General features: G+C 41.8%; 1 protein-coding gene across 1 annotated transcript in view; it reads left to right on the forward strand.

The window, feature by feature from the left end:
• Positions 1–24,204, forward strand: part of COL13A1 (collagen type XIII alpha 1 chain) — a 219,722-nt gene that overhangs the window by 135,647 nt on the left and 59,871 nt on the right. The window contains exons 21-26 of the mRNA XM_067465689.1: positions 3,240–3,326; positions 3,797–3,841; positions 6,601–6,669; positions 9,135–9,158; positions 12,092–12,136; positions 18,384–18,428. Of these exons, the coding sequence (XP_067321790.1) occupies positions 3,240–3,326; positions 3,797–3,841; positions 6,601–6,669; positions 9,135–9,158; positions 12,092–12,136; positions 18,384–18,428 (315 nt within the window). The remainder of the gene's footprint in view (positions 1–3,239; positions 3,327–3,796; positions 3,842–6,600; positions 6,670–9,134; positions 9,159–12,091; positions 12,137–18,383; positions 18,429–24,204) is intronic.

Raw genomic sequence — 24,204 nt, forward strand, 5'->3', positions numbered from 1 at the left:
TTCGAAGAAATCCACAGAGTCTAATTGGTTCATGTAAGACACCATTTAATCAAGCTAATCAACATGAGACGGATAGAAGCACTTCTGTTTGTGCTTTCAAAGACTGCCCGCCCCCTCCTATGTTTCTGCTGACATTTATACTCAAGTAATAGGTTATGGAAAGTACTCTTTTTCCAGCCCCCTCTTCCTTGACCTTTTGATGGAAAGTACCTTCTTCTACATGCAGACTCTGCACTTAAATCAACAACCTTTGAAGTTAACCACAATACAACATCCTGTGTAAGAAAGTACCTTCTTGTTTCTTAAAAATATTTTCTTCTGTATTGCTCTCTTTTTATAGAGAAAGGGTAACAAAAGAAAACCTTTTTTTCATGGCCTCTTGCTTAATTTCACTCAAAGACCCTTGAAGCCTCCTTCATCCCCACTTTCAAAAAAACAGCTGAAGACATACCTTTGCTCATTGGCTTATGAGGAGGAGGAATAGTAGTTGGTAATACTACCAGTATACCTCTGATTAATAGTTGCCATCCGTATCCGTGCTCTGCTCACCCCACCAGCTCAAAAGATATCTTGAGCAATGATTAATCGATTTGCCCCAAAGAAATGGGAAATTATTGTTTCCATTTGATGTTTGATGTTTTGTCTTATGTCTGTTATAACAGGCTGTGCTTTTTTTAAATTTTAGTTTGTTAAATTATAATTCGTATTTATACGAGGGGTATTTTTAAAGTAAGGTCCGTTTGAACATAAGTACACAACGAAAGTTTATTTCAAAAAAATTATTTCAAAAAAATTATTTTCAGAAAGTACATACTTCACTCTATTTTTCGACATAGTTGCCAAGTTTGTTCAAACACATATCATACCTCTGAACCAATTTTAAAATACCCTCTTCATAAAAACTTGCTGCCACCAAAAGCCACCAAATCGTCTGTAATCAAAGAAGGGCGACCGGAGCAGTCCTCATCATGGACGTTGTCACGGCCATCTTTGAATTGTCGTACTCACTTACGCACTTTGCTTTCACTCATAACGGTATCACCGTACACTTCACAAATCTGTCGATGAATTTCTGCAGCAGGCAGGTTCCTTGCTGACAAAAACTGTATCACTGAGCGAACCTCACATGCAGAAGGTGAGTTGATAGTCTTAAACATTTTTAAAGCACAGAACAGAACCGTACAGGTTAGCTACAGAGCGGAAACTGAGCACAGTTGTTCCCGAGGCATGCCAGTACACGACGCACATGCTCATTGCGGTATGTGCGTGAACTACTATTGTCTACAACAAAACGGACCTCACTTAAAAAAATACCCCTCTTCTGTTCGGCTGTATAAATTTTGTTAGTATGGATGTATTGTTGTATTCGGGCATTGAATGTTTGCCTTTTATGTTTGGAATCCGCCCTGAGTCCCTCTGGGGAGATAGAGCGGAATATAGATCAATTGTTGTTGTTGTTGTTATGAAAATAACCTTTGATAACACAAGTCTCACTTATATTTTTGGCATGCCCATGTACATTTCGTCATTGGTATGTATTTGTGGCATGGAAATGTGAAATACATTTAAATGATACAGAAGTTGGCATCTTGAGAATCCCATGCCCTCCTCCAGATACTAGTTTATCTGATGTTAAGTGCATAGTGACTGGTGAAAAATCTTGCTTGGTTATGATACCTCATATTGAGAATGTCCTTACAAGAGAAACATCCCTAGTACCCCTTCTGGCATCTTTTTTGATTTCAGAGGCATATTTATTTTAGCACGTAGAATACTTCATCTTAATTGCAGTTTCATGGTTCAGCATGATTTATTAAATGAATGCTGCAGTTCCTGTGTTTTAGTGTTGCTTTTAAAATTGTGTGGTTCTTCAACCTGTATGCTACCCTGGGACCTTTTGCTAAAGGTGGTTCATTATATTTTCTGCTTTAAATGTGTATTCATTTTCATGTAACGTAAAGCATCTGTGTAAACTAGAGACACAATGTAAAGCTTTTGCCCAAGCAGCCATCATATCATGTACGAGGGTTGAATGAAAAGTAATGCCTCAAACTTCATTCTTTTGAAATGCCAATTATGCTTGAAATTTCTCTCTGAGTGATACGAAGATCATCCTGAATTAATCTGTCAACCTTTTGCTTGTGAAACTCGGTGGTTGCTGTCACAAGACATCCAACTCATTGTTTGTCATGCAAGTCAAATCTAGGAAGGGGCACAGCCGAAGCTGATAGTAAGCACCCCTGACCGTCGCATCTACCTCGGCTGACATTTGGAGAGATGGGTCCAGGAGCACTCCCCAAGCTGTGAACCCCCCTGTTTTTCAGGGGGAGTGCAACCCCATCCAAGATAGAAGCCTTTGGCACAAACAGGAAGTAAAATGTACCTGTGTTCCATTTGTAAGGACATGTGGCATCTTAAAGACAAACAGCTTCAAAATCGATGAATTGTCGAAGGCTTTCATGGCCGGAATCACTGGGTTGTTGTAGGTTTTTTCGGGCTATATGGCCATGGTCTAGAGGCATTCTCTTCTGACGTTTCGCCTGGATCTATGGCAAGCATCCTCAGAGTCAGCCCATTGTATCCTAATCAAGGTGGTCAGTTGAAACATTCACACCTAGCTCCAGCAGACAAGAGTCCTTTGTCTCACCCTGGTCATTCCACAGATATATAAATCCTTTTTTCCTACTTCCAACAGACCTCACTACCTCTGAGGATGCTTGCCATAGATGCAGGCGAAATATCAGGAGAGAATGCCTCTAGACCATGGCCATACAGCCCGATAAAACCTACAACAACCCAGCTTCAAAATCTCCTAGGTGTCAAACCTAGTTTTTGGTTTTTTCTGTTACAGGTTTATATGTCTCTTTAGATTTCTAAAGAAACAAAAGAGAACTGTAACAAATGCTTGAAGCCCAAAGTGATCTTGTTTGTATTCCAGCCATTCAGGCATAGACTCTCAGACATCTCCATTACATTCATCCCCTTGTCATTTTGGCCCATCACCTTTCAACCGTTAGTCAGCAATCCACTTGTGCTCATTGAGGATATTCATCATCACTAATACAATTTTTTTCCTTTCCATACACACAAATGAACACATACGTATTGTACAGGTATTTTGTACTTTTGCAAGAGGTTCCCTAGGGCCTGCTGATACCTTCTTCTTCCACCTGTCTAGCACCCAGAGTATCTATGATTCCAAGAAATACAAAAAATGTATAATATTTTTGTATATTTAGGGAGAAAAAGGAGATTCTAGCAATGCACTTGGGGGAGGTAAAGGAGAACCTGGACCACCAGGGCTACCTGGACCTCCTGGACCAAAGGTGAGTACTCTTTTCTGCTTTGGAAATAATGTTCTCGGTTATTTCTTCCCTATTAAAAAATGAGATACCCAACGGTTGGGAACCTCCCAACTGGAAAGAAAAAAAAAACGAACAGTGGAACTTATGTGGCTCTGTATCTAAGTAGAAATAATTTTCTGAAATACTGATGAAGATGTTGCCTTCTTCCAGCAAAGTAAAATACAACCCTATTGCTTGTCAGTTGGCATACAACTGGTTTTCAAGGTATATAACTGGCCTATATAAAAGTTGCATTGAATCTCAAGATAGGGGTGCCCCTTGTGGGATCTCAATCTAAATTATTTATTCATTCTTTATTGTGAGGATGAAATAACCAAGGATTTACATCCTTACTTTTTGCATTTACATAATGTATTTGATAATGCACACAAATAGTACACTTTAGGCAAAAATACTATTATTTCACTAATTCCATGATCTCCATATTTCAGGGAGAACCTGGAATACCTGGGGAGCAAGGACCTTTTGGTCCAAGGGTGAGTAGTGTTTTCTTCTTAAGTCATGGTCTACATAGGGGTGAGCATGACTAGGTAATGTGGGGTTGCCGCTCCGATAAGCCCATGTCGATGGCTCTGTTGGCATTGGTTCATGCATGTTGGGGCCAAATATATTTGGAAGTGCAGAGTTCCTAGACATGGTCTGATATGATGAGAAGATTAGAAAAGTATTCTTTTCACTACACCGTATATTGTTGTGGTTTGACTTATCTTACTACTAAGGAGTTGAACAAAGTCAAACAAAAATGATACATAAACCATAACACACCACCTTCTAGCTTGTACTTCAAAAATAAAATAAATAAATAAATAAAAAAGCTCACATGTTACAGTGGCTATTATACCTATATTAAGTTGCCAGTTGTGGTGAATCTAACCTTTTGCCAGGAAGGCCGAAGCCTGGAAAGTCAGTAGCTGACATGTTCAGAGATAGGCAGGAGAGCTAAGAGGCAGGAGTCAGCCGGCTCCTGATTGGCTAGAGCAGTCAGGGGAGGAGTTAGGTTTTAGAGGGGAAAAGGCTGTGTCTTTTTGACAAGCTGGGGGAAGAAGAGCTTTAAACATCGAAGAGTGTAGAAGTATATTTAGGAAGAGGGAGCTGTGAAGAATTTAGACAGGGAGGGAAAACTTTTGAAGTGAGCCTTGGGAGTTAGAGCATAGGAAAGGCAAAGGTTCCTGGTTCACTGTACATAGAAGGGTCAGTGAAGGAAAGCCTATTTTGCTCTGTGAGGCAGTCAGTTGGGCTGTTCTCAGGGACACACTGTGTTAGTGTTGTGAACAGTGTGAAGCAAGGAACTCACAGGGAACAAAAGTTATAATCTTAAAGAAGACTGCTTGTCTAACCAGCTAAGCCTCAGTAACCACATTACGCGTTTGTACCACTCTTATTAAGAGTTGATTTGTTCATCAAGTTTTAAATAAACCTGTTTCTAATTCATCTTTAAACTGGTGTCTGCCTCGGTCTGTCACAATCATTAGACCTCAGTTAGTCTAAAGACAACTCAATTTCAGTCCAGTCAGTGAGAGAAACAGCCATTAGAGAAGAACCAAGGGCTTGAACAAACTTTACCTATTTCACATTCACACTTATGTTTTCCTCAGACATTAATTGAGGTGGTGGCGGCGAATCTACCTAATACATCGATCATTAACAACGTTAATACAGTTGGTCACTTAATAATAATATTGAGGTGGGATAAGAGAGTCCCCCTTGTCGTAGTCATTTTATCATCGTTAAAGTAGTGTCCAGCTGAACGTTAATGCTTCACACTGGTGGGCTGCGGGTGAGATTGTGTTCCCCCCTGCCCAAGATTACGTTTATCTCGTTATACCAGTCTCTGTATAAGCATGCATAAAATTGTATTGTCAGAGGCTTTCATGACTGGAATTACTGGGTTGTTGTAGGTTTTTCGGGCTATATGGCCATGTTATTTATTATTATTATTTATTATTTACAGTATTTATATTCCACCCTTCTCACCCCACAGGGGACACAGGGCGGATTACAATGTACATATACATGGCAAACATTCAATGCCATAGACACACAACATATATAGACAGGCACACAGACGCTATTTAACATTCCAGCTTTTTTCATGATGGTATTCTGGCCACCAGGGGAGCTGTCACTTCACCGTCCATTTGAGATATTGATTAAGTACTTCCTCATTCTTTGCATGCTTGCTGGAGATTTTTATGGCCTCGTACATTAGCCTCCCCGCATAAGCAGTACCTACATTTCCTACTTGGCAGATGCAACTGTCTTTTGGGCTGCAAAGGTCGACAGCAAGCTACACAAATTGGTCGGAAGCTAACTCCGACCCAGGCTGACTTCAAACTCATGACCTTTTGGTCATTAGTGATCTTAATGCAGTTGACTCCCAGACAGCTGTGCCACAGTCCCGGTGCATCCAAATCTGTGGATGCTTGCCATAGATGCAGGCGAAATGTCAGGAGAGAATACTTCCAGAACATGGCCATACAGCCCGAAAAACCTACAACAACCCATGCATAAAATTACTGTTGAGATTAACTTCACAATTCAGCAGCAGATCAGTTGCACAACTTCAGCGCTTTCCAGTAGCTTCTTCCTGCACAGTATTTTCTGTCAACTGCTCCCACAGCCTGCAATCACTCTGGAACGTTTTACAGACACTTGAGCACGTGCCCGGCCATTGTCAGTTTTACCATTGTCTTTCCCCCAGTCTAGATGATATTACAAACTTACCACAGCATACAGTTATATCTTGTCTTAGCAGACAGGTTCTGTTAATTACATATAGCCTTCGACGAACAACATCACAGCACAAGGAGAAATATACACTGTACATGACTTCCTTATATACAATTCATTTACACATAGCAATCTCTGATTGGTTCCCAAACCATTAACTTAACTCAGACCCAGGATTGCATCATTCACAATCACCTGGACTAGGCCAGAACACATTCCCCAAATGAAGTTCTATATACAGTTAATGCATGACTCAGCATTTCCAATAGAAGCCCATTAGCAGTGCATGACTCAGCTATATTACATTACAATACATTGTAAAACCTGACAATTACGCTGATGATATTGATCCTTGTGGACAGTGTATGTGTAAACGGTGCTTCCTTAATGGAACAACCTAATATTATAATAACACACTTTTTAAGAGTCTGCGCAGTTTAGATGATAGAAATTAACATTGTTCCAGAGCAATCCAGTTTATTTCTATCTGTTTGATTTTTTCCAGGGTCCCAAGGGCGAGCCAGGCAAAAATGAAATGGTAGATTACAATGGCAATATCAACGAAGCTTTGCAGGTAAGAAAATGACATGTGGTGACAAGACTGTTTAAGTTTCTAGTGTTTTTTGTAAAACTGTTGCCAACAGATCACTTTTTGAAAGTGTTAATAGAAATATTAGTAATAGGATCCTCTCCCACTCCTGCATTAATGCCGCAGATGTTTATAGGAGTTACCTAGCTGCAACAGATGGTTATAGGCCCATTAGCAAGTAGGAATAAGTGAAAAGAACAGCTTGGAGTACTTACATTTTTGATAAAAAAAATTGGCACTCTGAATTGAATTTTCCCCCTTAATGAAGATTTTGGGGTTAGGGTTTCACAATGCTGGAAATGATAGGCAGATTCAACTTTATATTCCCTCTGCAGGTCTCACCCTAAAATTGGCATTCATACTATGGAGCTCAAACCAAATCAGAAGTTTAGGTTTTCTGGTTCAAGTTTTCAGCCAATTTTGGTAATTTTGTGCACCATTTTTGCAAGATACATTGAGATTCCTGGCTTCGGTTGTTTTAGGTTAAAAATTATCTTATTTTATGTATAATTATTTTCACGATATTATTGTATTTATATTCACTTCTTCATTTCGTTTGACTGTTTTCCTCTTCGTGCTTTGTTGGTGTTTTGTATCTTTTTGAGAACTTTCTGTATTGTGTAGTTCTGATTCCTGACTTTGTGTCATGCATGGAGTCCTTCGAGAATTCCAAACAGCATTTTGGGGTGACAATCCTCCCCTATTTCTCCAGAGGTTTGGGAAAGACTTGGCAGATGGTTCGGAGACTGCACAGATGTCCACTAGTTGCCATGTACTACAGTAGCATTGCTCTAAAGGTAGCATAAAAATACTTCATCTTGTTGATGGGAAGCTGCCCACCGGAGTGGAAATCATCTATCAGACTGATGGCAAGCTATTCAGCCTCAGCAAGCCAAACCAAGGTTACAACATCTGTTATAGAATTCCAGTATGCTGATGACAACATCATCTGTGTGCATTCAGAAGAAGACCTACAAGCTACTCTAAACACCTTTGCAGAAGCATATGAGAAGCTCGGCCTGTCACTGAACATCGACAAAACCAAAGTCCTCTTCCAGCAGTCACCAGCCAATCCCTCTCCAATGCCAGAGATACAGCTTAATGGTGTAACATTAGAAAATTTTGGCCATTTCCACTACCTTGGCAGCCACCTCTCCACCAAAGTCAACATCGACACCGAAATACTACACTGCCTGAGCTCTGCGAGTGCAGCATTTTTCCGAATGAAGCAGAGAGTGTTTGAGGACCGGGACATCCATAGGGATACCAAGATGCTTGTTTATATAGCTATTGTCCTCCCAACCCTGCTATATGCCTGCAAAACGTGGATTGTCTACAGACGTCACATGCAACTCCTGGGATGATTCCATCAGCGCTGCCTCTGGAAAATCCTGCAAATCTCTTGGGAAGACAGGCGGACAAATGTCAGCGTGCTGGAAGAAACAAAGACCACCAGCATTGAAGCGATGGTCCTCTGCTATTAACTCCGCTGGACTGGCCACGACAGATGGCCATCCAGCCTCATAGAATCATAGAATCAAAGAGTTGGAAGAGACCTCATGGGCCATCCAGTCCAACCCCCTGCCAAGAAGCAGGAATATTGCATTCAAATCACCCCTGACAAATGGCCATCCAGCCTCTGCTTAAAAGCTTCCAAAGAAGGAGCCTCCACCACACTCCGGGACAGAGAGTTCCACTGCTGAACGGCTCTCACAGTCAGGAAGTTCTTCCTAATGTTCAAATGAAATCTCCTCTCTTGTAGTTTGAAGCCATTGTTTCGCGCCCTCGTCTCCAGGGAAGCAGAAAACAAGCTTGCTCCCTCCTCCCTGTGGCTTCCTCTCACATATTTATACATGGCTATCATGTCTTCTCTCAGCCTTCTCTTCTTCAGGCTAAACATGCCCAGCTCCTTAAGCCGCTCCTCATAGGGCTTGTTCTCCAGACCCTTGATCATTTTAGTCGCCCTCCTCTGGACACATTCCAGCTTGTCAATATCTCTCTTGAATGCTGGTGCCCAGAATTGGACACAATATTCCAGGTGTGGTCTAACCAAAGCAGAATAGAGGGGTAGCACGACTTCCCTGGACCTAGACACTATGCTCCTATTGATGCAGGGCAAAATCCCATTGGCTTTTTTTGCCGCCCCATCACATTGTTGGCTCATGTTTAACTTGTTGTCCACGAGGACTCCAAGATCTTTTTCACACGTACTGCTCTTGAGCCAGGCATTGTCCCCCATTCTGTATCTTTGCATTTTGTTTTTCCTGCCAAAGTGGAGTATCTTGCATTTGTCACTGTTGAACTTAAATAAATAAAATAAAAATTATTGTATATATTTTATGTTCATACATTTTTGACTGTTGTACCAAGCCTCAAGAGGCAGGTAATCAAAAAAAGTATTATTATTATTCACACACACCTTTTTCTTCCTTTTGTTTCTCTTCTTTTAGGAGATACGAACATTGGCCCTTATGGTGAGTCAGTTGTTTTTCTCTCTGCACTGTGGTTTATAATCAAATTTTAATTCTGTAAGAGGGGCAGAAGAAGCAAAACTGGTAAAATTCGTTACGTATGTGTGCCACAGTAAGCTGCTATCAAGAACTTCAAGCAGTTACTTTTGGGGGGAATTTTAAGTCCAAAGATTCAGTAAATTAGTATATTAAATATAATGTTGCCAAGCTCTCAAAACAAAAATACCAAAGTCTTATTACAATGTAAGAACTAAAGCATAAAAAGAAAAAAAAGAAAAAAGGAAATATACATCATTAACATAGTGGATTGTGGGGAATCTGGCATGGGGCATGGGGAACCTGTTGCCCCACATCACCCCTTACTTCACCCCAGGGAGAAAGCATTGCTGCCCAGCTTGCTCCATTCTTCTCTGTGGAACATGGGAAGCTTCCCGTGTTCTTGCTAGTGCCTCTTATGACACTTTCACCTCACTTCAGGCACAGAGCCCTGCTGGAAGTCGATCTACATTGCATGATGGGATCTGGCGAGCTCAGTGTCTGAAGTGAGGTGAAACTGGGTTGTTGTAGGTTTTTTTGGGGCTATATGGCCATGGTCTAGAGGCATTCTTTCCTGACGTTTCGCCTGCATCTATGGCAAGCATCCTCAGAGGTAGTGAGGTCTGTTGGGACTAGGAAAAAGTGTTTATTTATCTGTGGAATGATCAGAGTGAGACAAAGGACTCTTGTCTGCTGGAGTGGAGTGTGACCACCTTGCTTAGCATATAATGGCCTGACAGTGCCTAGACCAGTGGTTCTCAACCTTCCTAATGCCACGACCCCTTAATAAGCTTCCTCATGTTATGGTGACCTCCAACCATAAAATTAGTTTCGTTGCTACTTCATAATTGTCATTTTGCTGCTGTTATGAACTGTAATGTAAATATCTGATATGCAGGATGTATTTTACTCACTGGACCAAATTTGGCACAAATACCCAATACACACAAATTTGAAAACTAGTGGGATTGGGGGAGGGTATTGATTTTCTCCTGTGAGAGTTGTTGTTGCTGGGATGTATAGTTCACCTATAATCAAAGAGCATTCTGAACTCCACCAACAATGGAATTGAATCAAACTTTGCACACAGAACTCCCATGACCAACAGAAAATACTGGAAGGATTTGGTGGGCATTGACCTTGAGAGTTGGGAGTTGTAGTTCACCTACATCAAGAGAGCACTGTGGACTCAAACAATTATGGATCTGGACCAAACTTGGCACGGATTCTCAATATGCCCAAATGTAAACATTAGTTGAGTTTGGGGGAAATAGACCTTGACATTTGGGAGTTGTAGTTGCTGGGATTGATAGTTCACCTACAATCAAAGGGCATTCTGAACCCTACCAATGATTGAATTGGGCCAAACTTCCCACACAGAACCTCCATGACAAACAGAAAATATTGTGTTTTTTGGTGGTCTTTGGTGACCCCTCTGACACCCCCTCGCGACCCCTCCAGGGCTCCCGACCCCCAGGTTGAGAAACACTGGCCTAGATCAAACGTTTGTTGAGAGGTAATTAGATGTCCTTGTTTGTTTCCTCTCTGTTGTTGTGCTGTGGTAATTTTAGAGTTTTTTAATACTGGTAGCCAGATTTTGTTCATTTTCATGGTTTCCTCCTTTCTGTTGAAATTGTCCACATGCTTGTGTATTTCAATGGCTTCTCTGTGTAGTCTGACATGGTGGTTGTGAGAGTGGTCCAGCATTTCTGTGTTCTCAAATAAAATGCTGTGTCCAGGTTGGTTCATCAGGTGCTCTGCTATGGCTGATTTCTCTGGTTGAAGCTTCCCATCAACAAGGTGAAGTATCATAGCGATGAAGATGGAGAATAAAGTTGGGGCAATAACCATCCCTGTTTGACACCGGATTCCACCTTAAATGGGTCACTTTGGGAGCCATTGCTGTCCAAAACTGTTGCCATCATGTCATCAGCCCCTGAGCTATAAACATCCAACTTCCATCCAACTCCTAGTTAGAAACAGGGGTGAGACAAGAGGAATTTGGAGGAAATCTCTCTCTCGGCAAAGAAATTCACTCCTGAAAGAGTTATCATGGGGAAAAATGTCTCCGTGGAAGCTTTATCACTAATCCTTGTTTCCATGACAACTCAAAATTTTCAAACTCAAGTTATCGCAGGGACAGAAAGTGAAGGGAAATTTGAAAAGGGACCATAGATAGCTCAACCAGTTCTCTAGCTCTGCTTCCCACTATTATTTATTTATTTATTTATTTGCAGTATTTATATTTCACCCTTCTCACCCCACAGGGGACTCAGGGTGGATTACAATGTACATATACGTGGCAAACATTCAATGCCATAGAGACACAACATATATAGACAGACACACAGGGGCTATTTAACATTCCAGCTTTTTCATGAGGGTATTCCGACCACCAGGGGAGCTGTCGCTTCACCGTCCATTTGTGACACTGATGAAATACTTCCTTATTCTTTGCATGCTTGCTGGAGATTTTTATGGCATCGTAAATTACCCTATGTTGAACCACAGCTGCCATCATAACCTGAGAGCATGGGATAGCCATAGCACTGCCGATGTTCTAAAATTACTTTTAATGGGAATTTAGTACTTCACAGAATCACAGATTCAGACTTAATGTGGACTGCCAAATTAGCTGAGGCATATCTGTTTGTTCATCAATAGATCTCTCACAGTTATTGAGTCTAAAAGTAATATCTCCATTAAGATTACATGTGTATTAACTTCATCTGATACTGCATGTCCCCCATCATTATTATTTTTTTCACTTTTTGCCTGGTTTTTAAGATTTTTAAGAGTCACCAATTATTGTAGAGGACATTGAAATGTTGTTTTGTTTTTTTAAGGAAAGTATTTTGTAATTTTTGTATATTCAAAATGCAATGTTTTTCTTTCACCAGGGGCCTCCTGGATTGCCTGGTCCTGCAGGACCACCAGGACAGAAGGTTAGTCAGCTATTATAATTCATAAAACTCAATGCACGAATTATCCAAAAAATAAAAATACAGCATATTTAGCCCCACTGGTTTTAGGGCAAAAGATCAGGCACGGGCTTCAGTTGCCCACTGAAATTACTGAGATTCAAACAGCAGTTAACATCCATCATGCCTCCTTTTAGTTTATTGCGCAGTCGGTATAGTTATGTCAAACCTCAGGAAAGGAGATTCCACTTGAACATTAGGAAGAACTTCCTAATTGTGAGAGATGTTCAGCAGTGGAACTCTCTGATCCAGAGTGTGGTCGAGGCTCCTTCTTTGGAGACTTTTAAGCAGACGCTGGATGGCCATCTTTCGGGGGTGCTTTGAATGTGATTTTCCTGCTTCTTGGTAGGCGGTTGAACTGGATGGCCTATGAGGTCTCTTCAACTCTATGATTTTATTTATTTATTTATTTATTTATTTATTTATAGTATTTCTATTCCACCCTTCTCACCCCGCAGGGGACTCAGGGTGGATTACAATGTACATATGCATGGCAAATATTCAATGCCATAGACATACAACATATATAGACAGACACAGAGACAATTTAACTTTCCAGCTTTTCTTGAGGGTATTTTGCCACCAGGGGAGCTGTCGCTTAACTATCCATTTGTGACACTGATGAAGTACTTCCTCATTCTTTGCATGCTTGCTGGAGATTTTTATGGCCTCGTAAATTAGTTAGATTTGCCTCCCCGCCTAAGCAGCACCTAAATTTCCTACTTGACATGTGCAACTGTCTTTCGGACTGCAAAGGTTGCCATCAAGCTACACAAAATTGGTTGAAAACTCACTCTGACCCGGGCTGGCTTCGAACTCGTGACCTTTTGGTCAGTAGTGATCTTAATGCAGCTGACTCCCAGTCAGCTGCACCATAGGCCCAATTCTATTATTCTATTTAGCCTGCATGTTTCTCTTAGTCTACAGTCTAAATGTTTTTACCATAAATTCCAGGGTACTAGATGACTTTTTAGGTATGTAAAACCTTATAAAATTTTGGGGATCGTCTAGTACGCTTGGTATAAAATTAAAATAATAATAAAATTACATACTATGGCTGCTTTGGCCTTGGGCTCCCCTCCTCCTCCTCCTCTGCCTTGGCTCATGGCAGTCTCCCGGGCAGGCTCCCCGTCCTTCCTCCCTTCCTGGCTGCCTTCCTTGCTCAGGCCCAGGCCTCTCCTTTGTTGGTGGCCGGGTCCCTGGGCTGCTTCCCGCACTGCTCAGACCACGCTCCTTCTTCCTGGCCAACATTGTCTCGCAGGAGAAGAGGCACTTCGCACAAGGCCTGGCAAGGACGAAGGAGAGCGGCCTGATCAGAAGGGCCTCCCGCACTGTTCAGGCCGCTCTCCTTATTCCAGGCCAGGCCTCGCGAGAAGCTCCACTTCTCCCATGAGACAACGTTTTCTTGTGGGAGAAGAGGCGCTTCTCGTGAGGCCTGGCCAGGAAGGAGAGCGGCATGATCAGCGCCAGAGGCCCTTCTGATCAGGCCACTCTCCTTCTTCCTGTCCAGGCCTTGCAAGAAGCACCTCTTCTCCCCCGAAACAATGTTGTCTCGCGGGAGAAGAGGCGCTTCTCGCGAGGCCTGGACAGGAAGAAGGAAAGCAGCCTGATCAGCGCTGGAGGCCCTTCTGGTCAGGCCGCTCTCCTTCTTCCTGTCCAGGTCTCGCAAGAAGTGCCTCTTTTCCTGCGAGACAACATTGTCTTGTGGGAGAACAGGCACTTCGCGAGGCCTGGCCAGGAAGGAGGAGAGTGGTCTGAGCAGTGCCGGAGGCCCTTCTAATCAGGCCGCTCTCTTTCTTCCTGGCCAGGCCTCACGAGAAGCGCCTCTTCTCCTGTGAGACAACTTTGTTTCGTAGGAGAAGAGGTGCTGTGCGTGAGGCCTGGCCAGGAAAAAGGAGAGCAGCCTGAGTAACACGGGAGTCCCTTCTGGAGGCGGCGCAGGAAGCAGCCCAGAGACCCGAGGACAGAAACCACCTGGCTGGTTCGGGGAGTCATATTAAACGGCGAGTATATCCCTGTATGTAAAAGTTGGGGGGTCGTCTTATAGCCCCAGTCGTCTAGTACCCCGGAATATACGGTACTTTTTAAACCAAGTTTACAAATGCTGTTATAAACTTTTCTTCCTTCTCCGTACCACTGACATTTTATACTTTCAGAGTAATAAAAACCGACTTATCTTCTTGCCCTCCATGCTAGCTTTTATTGGTTTCTGTTGCTCTATCCTTCCAGATAGGTCTTGTCTCAGACCCAGAAACTAGCATGTAAGAGGGATATCATCTTGCTATTTGACCCTATATATTCTGGTAATTGGGAAAATGTTTCATAAAAAAAGAAAATTAAAATATACTTAGGTGTGTCCTAAAACCAGCCGCTTTCAACCACCTCAGTTACAGCCAGCTGCATTCTAAATCCTCTGATAGATACTATATTTTCCCCATAGTTGCTGCACCTGAGATAAATAAATGCACATGGCATACAACAAGAGATGGCAGTTACACCTGGCTATAAAATGAGGCTACCTCAGGAAAATTACTTCGAAAATAGCATATGCACAAACCCATCCCTGTGATACATTTTAAAACATGTTTTATATCTAATGCTTGTACCATGCTATGGCAGGGATAAGCAATTACTTCATTCCCAGAGGTCACAAAGAAAGCCAAAATGAAGGGCCTGAACTATAATTGCCTCTTTTAGTTACATACCATTAACATTTGGATGGATGTGGTGGACACTAAAACACAGCTGGAAGGAACAGGCTGCATTTCCTCACTGTTAGTCTTACCCTGGAAATGTTGATTCATAATTGGATAACCTTGAGTTGACTCTCTCTTTGAAATGTAACATGAAATGATATACTCCTACAGCACCATTTTTTGTGATGTGGATGAGATTTCCAGTTTGGTTCCCAGAGCTTTCCCAATGTTGCCTTAGGATCTCCTCCTGGTGACATCATCCACCTATCCAGACCTCCTTCTTCCCCTTGCTGTAACAAGCAGACTCCAAACATGCCACAAAACAGGTGGAAAGAAACAGTCTGAAGGAGCAAGAATGGCCACGGCTGCTCATCTTCCTCTGCATCAGGAAACTGATACAGAAACATGCTGTTAGACGTCTAATCATAAGAACTATAGGATGATATTATTTAAGGAGGATGCAGTCTAGCTGTTCTCTTATTGAACTACTTAACTACAATGTATTGTCGAAGGCTTTCATGGCTGGAATCACTCAGTTCTTGTGGGTTTTTTCGGGCTATAAGCCATGTTCTAGAGGCATTTCTCCTGACGTTTCGCCTGCATCTATGGCAAGCATCCTCAGAGGTGAGGTACTTAACTACAGTTAATTGAAATAACCATTCAAGGTCTGACATGGTAATTAATAATAGTCTCTTAAACATTACTGTTTCCTCTTTATCCCACCAAACTTTACCATCCTTCACCAAATATACAGTGGGGGTGGGGGGAGTATTTAGTCAGATACCAATTGTATAAGTTCTCCCACTTAAAAAGATGGGAGCGGCCTGTAATTGACATCATAGGTAGACCTCAACTATGAGAGACAACATGAGAAAACACATCCAGAAAATCACATTGTCTGATTTTTAATGCATTTATTTGCAAATTATGGTGGAAAATAAGTATTTGGTCCATAACGAAAGCTCATCTCAATACTTTGTTATACAGGGTGAGGCAGCATAATTTCCTTTTTTCAAAACTTAATAAAACCCATTGTGTGAATCAGAATTTTTTTTAATAATGTAGGCGCATACCTAAAGTTTTGTTTTACATAGTTTTGAAGATCAAATTAGGTAGGTGACACCCCCTCCCCCCATTCTTTATAAACTAAGTAAACCAATTTCTGGCATTTGTCATGACTCTTGCCAGCATAGCAGGTGTTATGTTGGCAATTTCTTCCTGGATGTTGGTCTTCAAATCTTGTAGGGTCCTTGGACGGTTCACATAAACACAGGATTTCAAAACATCCCATAGAAAAAAATCACAAGGGGCCAAATCTGGAGAGCGGACCGGCCACTCCAAATCCGCTCGAAAAGTAGGCCTCAACGGCAAAAGCACGCTCCTCACTGTTCCAACGCATGATGGCGACTGAACTGTGTCAGGACAAAACTTTATACTCCCGCCTCTCAAACGAGACCACTAGCGCTCTGCTACGTCTTCGACCGACGGAATGGTGCACACTTTAAAAAAGGAAGTTATGCTGCCTCACCCTGTATATTCTTTATTGGCAATGACAGGGTCAAACTTTTCTGTAAGTCCTCACAAGGTTGGCACACACTGTTACTGGTATGTTGGCCCATTCCTCCATGCAGATCTCCTCAAGAGCAGTGGTGTTTTGGGGCTGTCGCTGGTCAACATGGACTTTCAACTCCCTCCAAAGGTTTTCTATAGGGTTGAGATCTGGAGGCTGGCTAGGTCACTCGATGACCTTGATGTGCTTCTTACGAAACCACTCCTTCGTTGTGTGCTTGGGATCATTGTCATGCTGAAAGACCCAGCCACATTTCATCTTCAGGGCCCTTGCTGATGGAAAGAGGTTTGCACCCAAAATCTCATGATACATGGCCCCATTCATTCTTTCATGTATACGGACCAGTTGCCCTGGTCCCTTTGCAGAGAAGCAGGCCCAAAGCATGATGTTGCCACCCCCATGCTTCACAATAGATATGGTGTTCTTTGCATGCAACTCAGCATTCTTTCTCCTCCAAACATGACAAGTTGTGTTTCTGCCAAACAGTTCTACTTTGGTTTCATCTGATCATATGACATTCTCTCAATACTCTTCTGGATCATCCAAATGCTCTCTAGCAAAATTCAGTTTGCCCCGGACATGTACTGGCTTAAGCAGGGGGACACATCTGGCACTGCAGGATCTGAGTCCCTGGCAGTGGCATAGTGTGTTACTGATGGTAGCCTTTGTTACGTTGGTCCCATCTCTACAGGTCATTCACTAGGTTCCCCCGTGTGATTCCGGGATTTTTGCTCATTGTTCTTGTGATCATTTTGACCCCACGGGGTGAGATCTTGCGTGGAGCCCCATATCGAGGGAGATTCTCAGTGGTCTTGTATCTCTTCCATTTTCTAATTATTGCTCCCACAGTTGATTTTTTCACACCAAGTTGCTTGCCTATTGCAGATCAGTCTTCCCAGTCTGGTGCAGGGTGACTATTTTGTTTCTGGTGTCCTTCAACAGCTCTTTGGCCTTCACCATAGTGGAGTTTGGAGTATGACTAGTTCAAATAGGTAGGTTAAACACAAATAATCCACTTATAAGGATCAGATAATGAATAAGTCCAACAAATAGGTAGAATGTGAAACTTATATACTCGCAATTAGAATCAAACTCAGAAGCAGAGTATCTTATCCCATTGCAAAAAACTTAAGTATCTCTTATGAGAACATATGTAAAAGACTGAACTTTACCACCCGAAGAAGGCTTGAAGCAAAGGCCGAAACCGGTCGTGGGAGGCTGTTTCATGAACATACAACGATATTACTAAAAGACTGTACAGAACTTATTTCATATTGTTTAATTTTGTGATTACTGTGAATTGAACAGTCTAAGTTTCACATTCTACCTATTTGTTGGACTTATTCATTATCTGATCCTTATAAGTGGATTATTTGTGTTTAACCTGTCTACCAAGGAACCCATTCATATTGTATAGTTCAAATAGGTGCCATTACTACAGGTAATGAGTGGAGCACAGAGGAGCCTCTTCAAGTAGTTACAGGTCTGTGAGACCCGGAAATCTTGGTTGTTTGTAGGTGATTCATACAATGGGTTTTATTAAGTTTTGAAAAATGGAAATTACGCTGCCTCATCCTGTATAACAAAGTATTGAGATGAGCTTTTGTTATGGACCAAATACTTATTTTCCACCATAATTTGCAAATAAATTCGTTAAAAATCAGACAATGTGATTTTCTGGGTGTGTTTTCTCATGTTGTCTCTCATAGTTGAGGTCTACCTATGATGTCAATTACAGGCCTCTCTCGTCTTTTTAAGTGGGAGAACTTGTACAATTGGTATCTGACTAAATACTTTTTCCACCACTGTACCAACCAAGCTGTTCTTCTCTCCTTGTTTTTCGTGTCAGCTCTAAAGTTCCAAACATAAATTGGTGAAATTGTTCTTAGCCTTTCTTTCTCTCTCTCTTTGACTCTCTCGCTTTCCATTGATTTCCACTCCTTAGGGTGAAATTGGACTGCCAGGCCCTCCTGGACATGATGGTGAAAAGGTAGGAATTAGCAAGCTGAGTCAAAGAGCTGAATCACAGCGTCAATTTATTGAAAATACAATTCTGTGTTCTTTGGAACTGGAGTTGCCATTACAAAGGCCTTAATCACATTCTTGGTTTAAATCGGGGGTCCTCAAACTTTGAAATCAGAGGGGCGGTTCACGGTCCCTCAGACTGTTGGAGGGCGGGATTATAATTTGGAAAAAAACCATGAATGAATTCCTATGCACACTGCACATATCTTATTTGTTATGTTAAAAACACTTAAAACAATACAATAATTAAAATGAAGAACAATTTTAACAAATATAAACTTATTAGTATTTCAGTGGGAAGTATGGGCCTGTGTTTGGCTGATGAGATAGGATTGTTTTTGTTGTATGCTTTCAAGTCGTTTCAGACTTAGGTTGACCCTGAGCGTGGGCTGGGTAAATGACCTTGGAGGACTGTATCCGGCCCTTGGGCCTTAGTTTGAGGACCCTTGTTTTAAAGTGTTTCCCTGAAATAGAAAAACAGGAAAAGAGTGCTAGCACTCTTTACTGATATTGCAGCTGTTGAGCCAAATGATACTAGAGTTTTCAGTGGAGTGTTTTACAAAGCTGGACTCAAAAAAAACCCAACATTACAGTAAATTCTCAGCTTATCATGCAACAGAGGCTGGATGGCCATCTGTCAGGGGTGCTTTGAATGCAATTTTCTTGATTCTTGACAGGTGGTGGGACTGGATGGCCCATGAGGTCTTTTCCAACTCTATGATTCTATGCCCATGTCTTTGCAACTCAACTCATACAAATGTTCTTCTGAATACAGGTGACCTTTGCATGCCAAAAATCGTAAAAAACATTTACATAGAATCATAGGCTTATTGTCTTCAGTACAATAAGTACACAGATGGAAGAATACAGAGAACTTTAAAATGTGTATTTATGGTCACATTTTCCAAATAGGGAGTTTCAGTAAAGGAGGGATGGGGGAAGTGGCAGAAAAAATGATATACTCTCCCACTTGCTGCATATGTCTCCACCCACTCTAGACATTCACATACTATGTAGATGTATAACCACATGTACACATGTAGATTTCCGTGTTTTATATAGGAATGAAGATACATTGTCATCACTGGGGTCTTTTTCTGTTTCCTGTTTTGTTTTGTTTTTTGACAGAAACTGCATTTCAAAACAATTTACAATATTAAAAGAAAGGCAGATAAAAATATATGTAGGTAAAACACAAAAGAAATTATTGATGAGTAATTTTATCTACAAAATTGAAACTATTTTAACACCCATGAGATAAAAAGGCAAAAATGTAAAAATACAATACACTACGGCAGGGGTCCCCAAACGTTTTAAACAGGGGGCCAGGTCACAATCCCTCAAACTGTTGGAGGGCCGGATTATAATTTGAAAAAAACCCATGAATTCCTATGCACACTTCACATATCTTATCTGTAGTGTAAAAAACACTTAAAACAATACAATAATTAAAATGAGGAACAATGTTAACAAATATAAACTTATTAGTATTTCAGTGGGAAATGTGGGCCTGCTTTTGGCTGATGAGATAGGATTGTTGTTGTTGTTATGTACTTTCAAGTCGTTCCAGACTTAGGCTGACCCTCAGCGAGGGCTGAGTAAATGACCTTGGAGGGCCACATGCGGCCCCCGGGCCTTAGTTTGAGGACCCCTGCACTATGGTATGATCAGTTTGGAAAAGCCTGTCAGAGTATAGAAATCTCCATCTGCCAGCAAAGCAACTGTAATAGAGAGCCAATATCCCACTGGGGAAAGAATTCAGGAGTCTGAAGCAGATGCCCAAAAAACTCTCTCAAAGATGTGTCTGTTACATTGTGTTTGCAAACGCCTGCTCAAAAAGCCAAGTCTTGACTCTTTTCTGGAATGTTAAATGGGAGGGGGCCAATCTGATATCCCTAGGAAGGGCATTCCATAGCCGAGGAAGACGAAGACGACGCCTGTGCGTGGGTTTTTTTAATGTGTGGAGGTCAGTGCACAACTGATCAACACACAGACTTCACAGAGTGAGGTTCCACTGGTGATGTAGTTTAACACAATGACCGTGGCTTCTCAGTCTGTTGCAGCCTTCTTCCGCCTTCGCAGCCGTTGTAACATGTGCCATGTTATCCTCCGCCTGCTCCGCCATTGAGGTCTTTGGGTCTTCGGACTGTGCTTGGTCTGGAACCTCCCCCGCGGCCACTCCTGGGAGTGCACGACTCCAGTTGTTGTGCCTACAGGTTCATTGGAATGCGCAAGCCCCCTCACCACGACAAGGTGACAGTCCATCGAGGGGATAGCCGAGGGGCCACCACTGAGAAGGCCCTTTCTCTCGTTCCCACCATCCGTACTTGTGACAAAGGTGGGATCGAGAGCAGGGCCGCCCCAGACAATTCTGTAGTCTACAGAATCTGTCTTGTTCATAACTTGGGGACTGACTACATTTAACGCATTGTTTCTCCCTATTATTTTGCTGGTGTTGGCTTTTTAAAAAATGTTGCTGCCGCTATTCTATTTCTGCTGTCCTTTGTCAGAACACATTTCTCTCCTACTGCCATTTGAGTTTGAAGTGCTGTGTTTTTCCTGTGTTGATCTCATTTTGCAAAAGAAAATGGTTTATACCATTTTAAAATACAAAATAGATATACGAGGGGTATTTTTTAAGTAAGGTCCGTTGGAACATAAGTGCACAATGAAAGTTAATTTCAAAAAAGTAAATTTATTTTCAGAAAGTACATACTTCACTCTATTTTTTGACATAGTTGCCAAGTTTGTTCAAACACTTATCATACCTCTGAACCAATTTTAAAATACCCTCTTCATAAAAATTTGCCGCCTGCTCCGATAACCAAGAGTTCACTGCCGTCTGTAATCAAAGAAGGGTGACCGGAGTGGTCCTCATCATGGACGTTGTCACGGCCATCTTTGAATTGTTGTACCCACTTACGCACTTTGCTTTCACTCATAACAGTATCACCGTACACTTCACAAATCTGTCGATGAATTTCTACAGCAGACAGGTTCCTTGCTGACAAAAACCGAATCACTGAGTGAACCTCACATGCAGCGGGTGAGTTGAAGTTGATAGTCTTAAACATTTTTAAAGCACAGAACAGAACCGTACAGGTTAGCTACAGAGCAGAAACTGAGCACAGTTGTTCCTGAGGCATGCCAGTACACGACACACGCACTCGTTGCGGTATGTGCGCGAACTACTAGTGTCTACAACAAAATGGACCTTACTTAAAATATACCCCTTGTATCTTTTTTTTAAAAAAAAATCTGAATTATTTTAAAAGTTGTTTTTTTGTTTGATATCTTGCCTTTCTCCTGACGTGGGTCTCAAGGCACTGAGTAATGCTAAAACAAGACAAAGCTAAAACCCTAATCTAAGAAGTCAAAGTATAATTGAAGAAGCAATCATATTAAAATGCCAATTCGCTATCCACTCTAGCCTTCTGTACAACACAATACCAACTGCTTGTCTATGTGAAGCCAACATGCAGGATATGTGTGCTTTGTAGCAACTAATATATGAAGGTATATTGTTTCTTATCCTGGAAGCCATCTAGCCATGAGCAGTAATCACTGACAGACCTACCTTCCATAAATAGTTCCCAGTCTCATTTTAAATGGCAATTATCACATCTTATGACTGCAGTTTGAGAATCTAAAAAGATAGCTTGAAACAATATAATTTACTATCAGTACTTTGTTAGATTTATTTTCTTAATGTAAATTTCAGAGATGAGAAAAATACATCATTCAGTTACACAAATGTGAAAACTGTAGGCGGATGAGGGAACAATTGCCAAAGGCAGTTAGTCACACAGTTGTGATTAAGCCATTACCTGGAAAGGACCGCTTGTTAAAATTAATGGCTCAGACTTCCAAGGAAAAGGGATTCGAGTTGGAATGCTAAACATCTAGCACTCTTCTCAGATGAGACTTTTTATAGTGCCATCTATATAAATAAAAATGTAATGTTCGTTTGTGGGATTAATATAACTCAAAAACCACTGGACGAATTGACACCAAATTTGGACACAGTACACCTCTCTGGTCAATTACTGACCATCACTCATAAAAACACTGAAAAACACAACAGAAGGGTCTTAAAAAGCCAAAAAAGCAAAAAGATGCTGCAGCACATGAGCAAAAACGACTCCCCCCAATCAAAACACACAATAGCATATCTACACTTGCTTCTGGACTACAGCTCCCAGCATCCCCTACACCAGGCCCTTTAGGAGAGGAGGATGATCCAAATGCACTGCTTCCAAGATGCAAACTTTCTTCTCCTTGGATTTCTTTGAGAGCATCCCAATCTCTGCATATTTCCAATTTCCTATTCCCGGACTGCAACTCCCAGCAATCCTCCAAATGGCTAGATTAGATAGAGATAGATAGGAAGGTAAATAGATCAATCAGGAGGACTGCTGAAAAGTGGGGGCAAAGGTCAAGTGTCACCATCCTTTTCCTGTTCTCACCGTCTCATTGTTTCTACTACTTCTTCCATCTTTTCTTTTACTACACAAAATATTTTAAGGAGTAAAGGCTGAATACCTGTAGAGCAGGCATGAGCAAAGTTGGGTTTCCAGTTGTTTTGAACTCCCAGAAATCCCAGACAGCTTTCCAGCTGTTAGGAACTGTGGGAGTTTGGGCCTGCATCAATAGGAGCATAGTGTCTAGATCTAGGAAAGTCATGCTACCCCTCTATTCCGCTTTGGTTAGACCACACTGGGAATATTGCGTCCAATTCTGGGCACCACAATTCAAGAGAGATATTGACAAGCTGGAATGTGTCCAGAGGAGAGCGACTAAAATGATAAAAGGTCTGGAGAACAAGCCCTATGAGGAGTGGCTTAAGGAGCTGGGCATGTTTAGCCTGAAGAAGAGAAGGCTGATAGCCATATATAAATATGTGAGAGGAAGCCACAGGGAGGCGGGAGCAAGCTTGTTTTCTGCTTCCCTGGAGACTAGGACGCGGAACAATGGCTTCAAACTACAAGAGAGGAGATTCCATCTGAACATGAGGAAGAACTTCCTGACTGTGAGAGCCGTTCAGCAGTGGAACTCTCTGCCCCGGAGTGTGGTGGAGGCTCCTCCTTTGGAAGCTTTTAAACAGAGGCTGGATGGCCATCTGTCAGGGGTGATTTGAATGCAATATTCCTGCTTCTTGGCAGGGGGTTGGACTGGATGGCCCATGAGGTCTCTTCCAACTCTTTGATTCTATGATTCTATGATTCTATGAGTTGAAGTCCAAAACACCTGGAGAGCTGAAATTTGCCCATGCCAGTTTTACCAGTTTTTGAATCATGTATCTGGAAGCAACTTTATTGACCGATGTGATTTTAATACATCTGACATTTCTATGTACTGTATTTATTGATGTATCATTGACCCTGTTGCCAAGTACATAATCTGAAGACTTTGGCCTTTATTGTAAAGCTGGCCCTTGGACACTGATAAATTGGTCTGTTATATAGAATCATAGAATCAAAGAGTTGGAAGAGACCTCATGGGCCATCCAGTCCAACCCCCTGCCAAGAAGCAGGAATATTGCATTCAAATCACCCCTGACAGATGGCCATCCAGCCTCTGTTTAAAAGCTTCCAAAGAAGGATCCTCCACCACACTCCGGGGCAGAGAGTTCCACTGCTGAATGGCTCTCACAGTCAGGAAGTTCTTCCTCATGTTCAGATGGAATCTCCTTTCTTGTAGTTTGAAGCCATTGTTCCGTGTCCTAGTCTCCAGGGAAGCAG

This window comes from Anolis sagrei, chromosome 3 (assembly GCF_037176765.1).
Source record: "Anolis sagrei isolate rAnoSag1 chromosome 3, rAnoSag1.mat, whole genome shotgun sequence".
In the NCBI taxonomy this organism is placed as follows: domain Eukaryota; kingdom Metazoa; phylum Chordata; class Lepidosauria; order Squamata; family Dactyloidae; genus Anolis; species Anolis sagrei.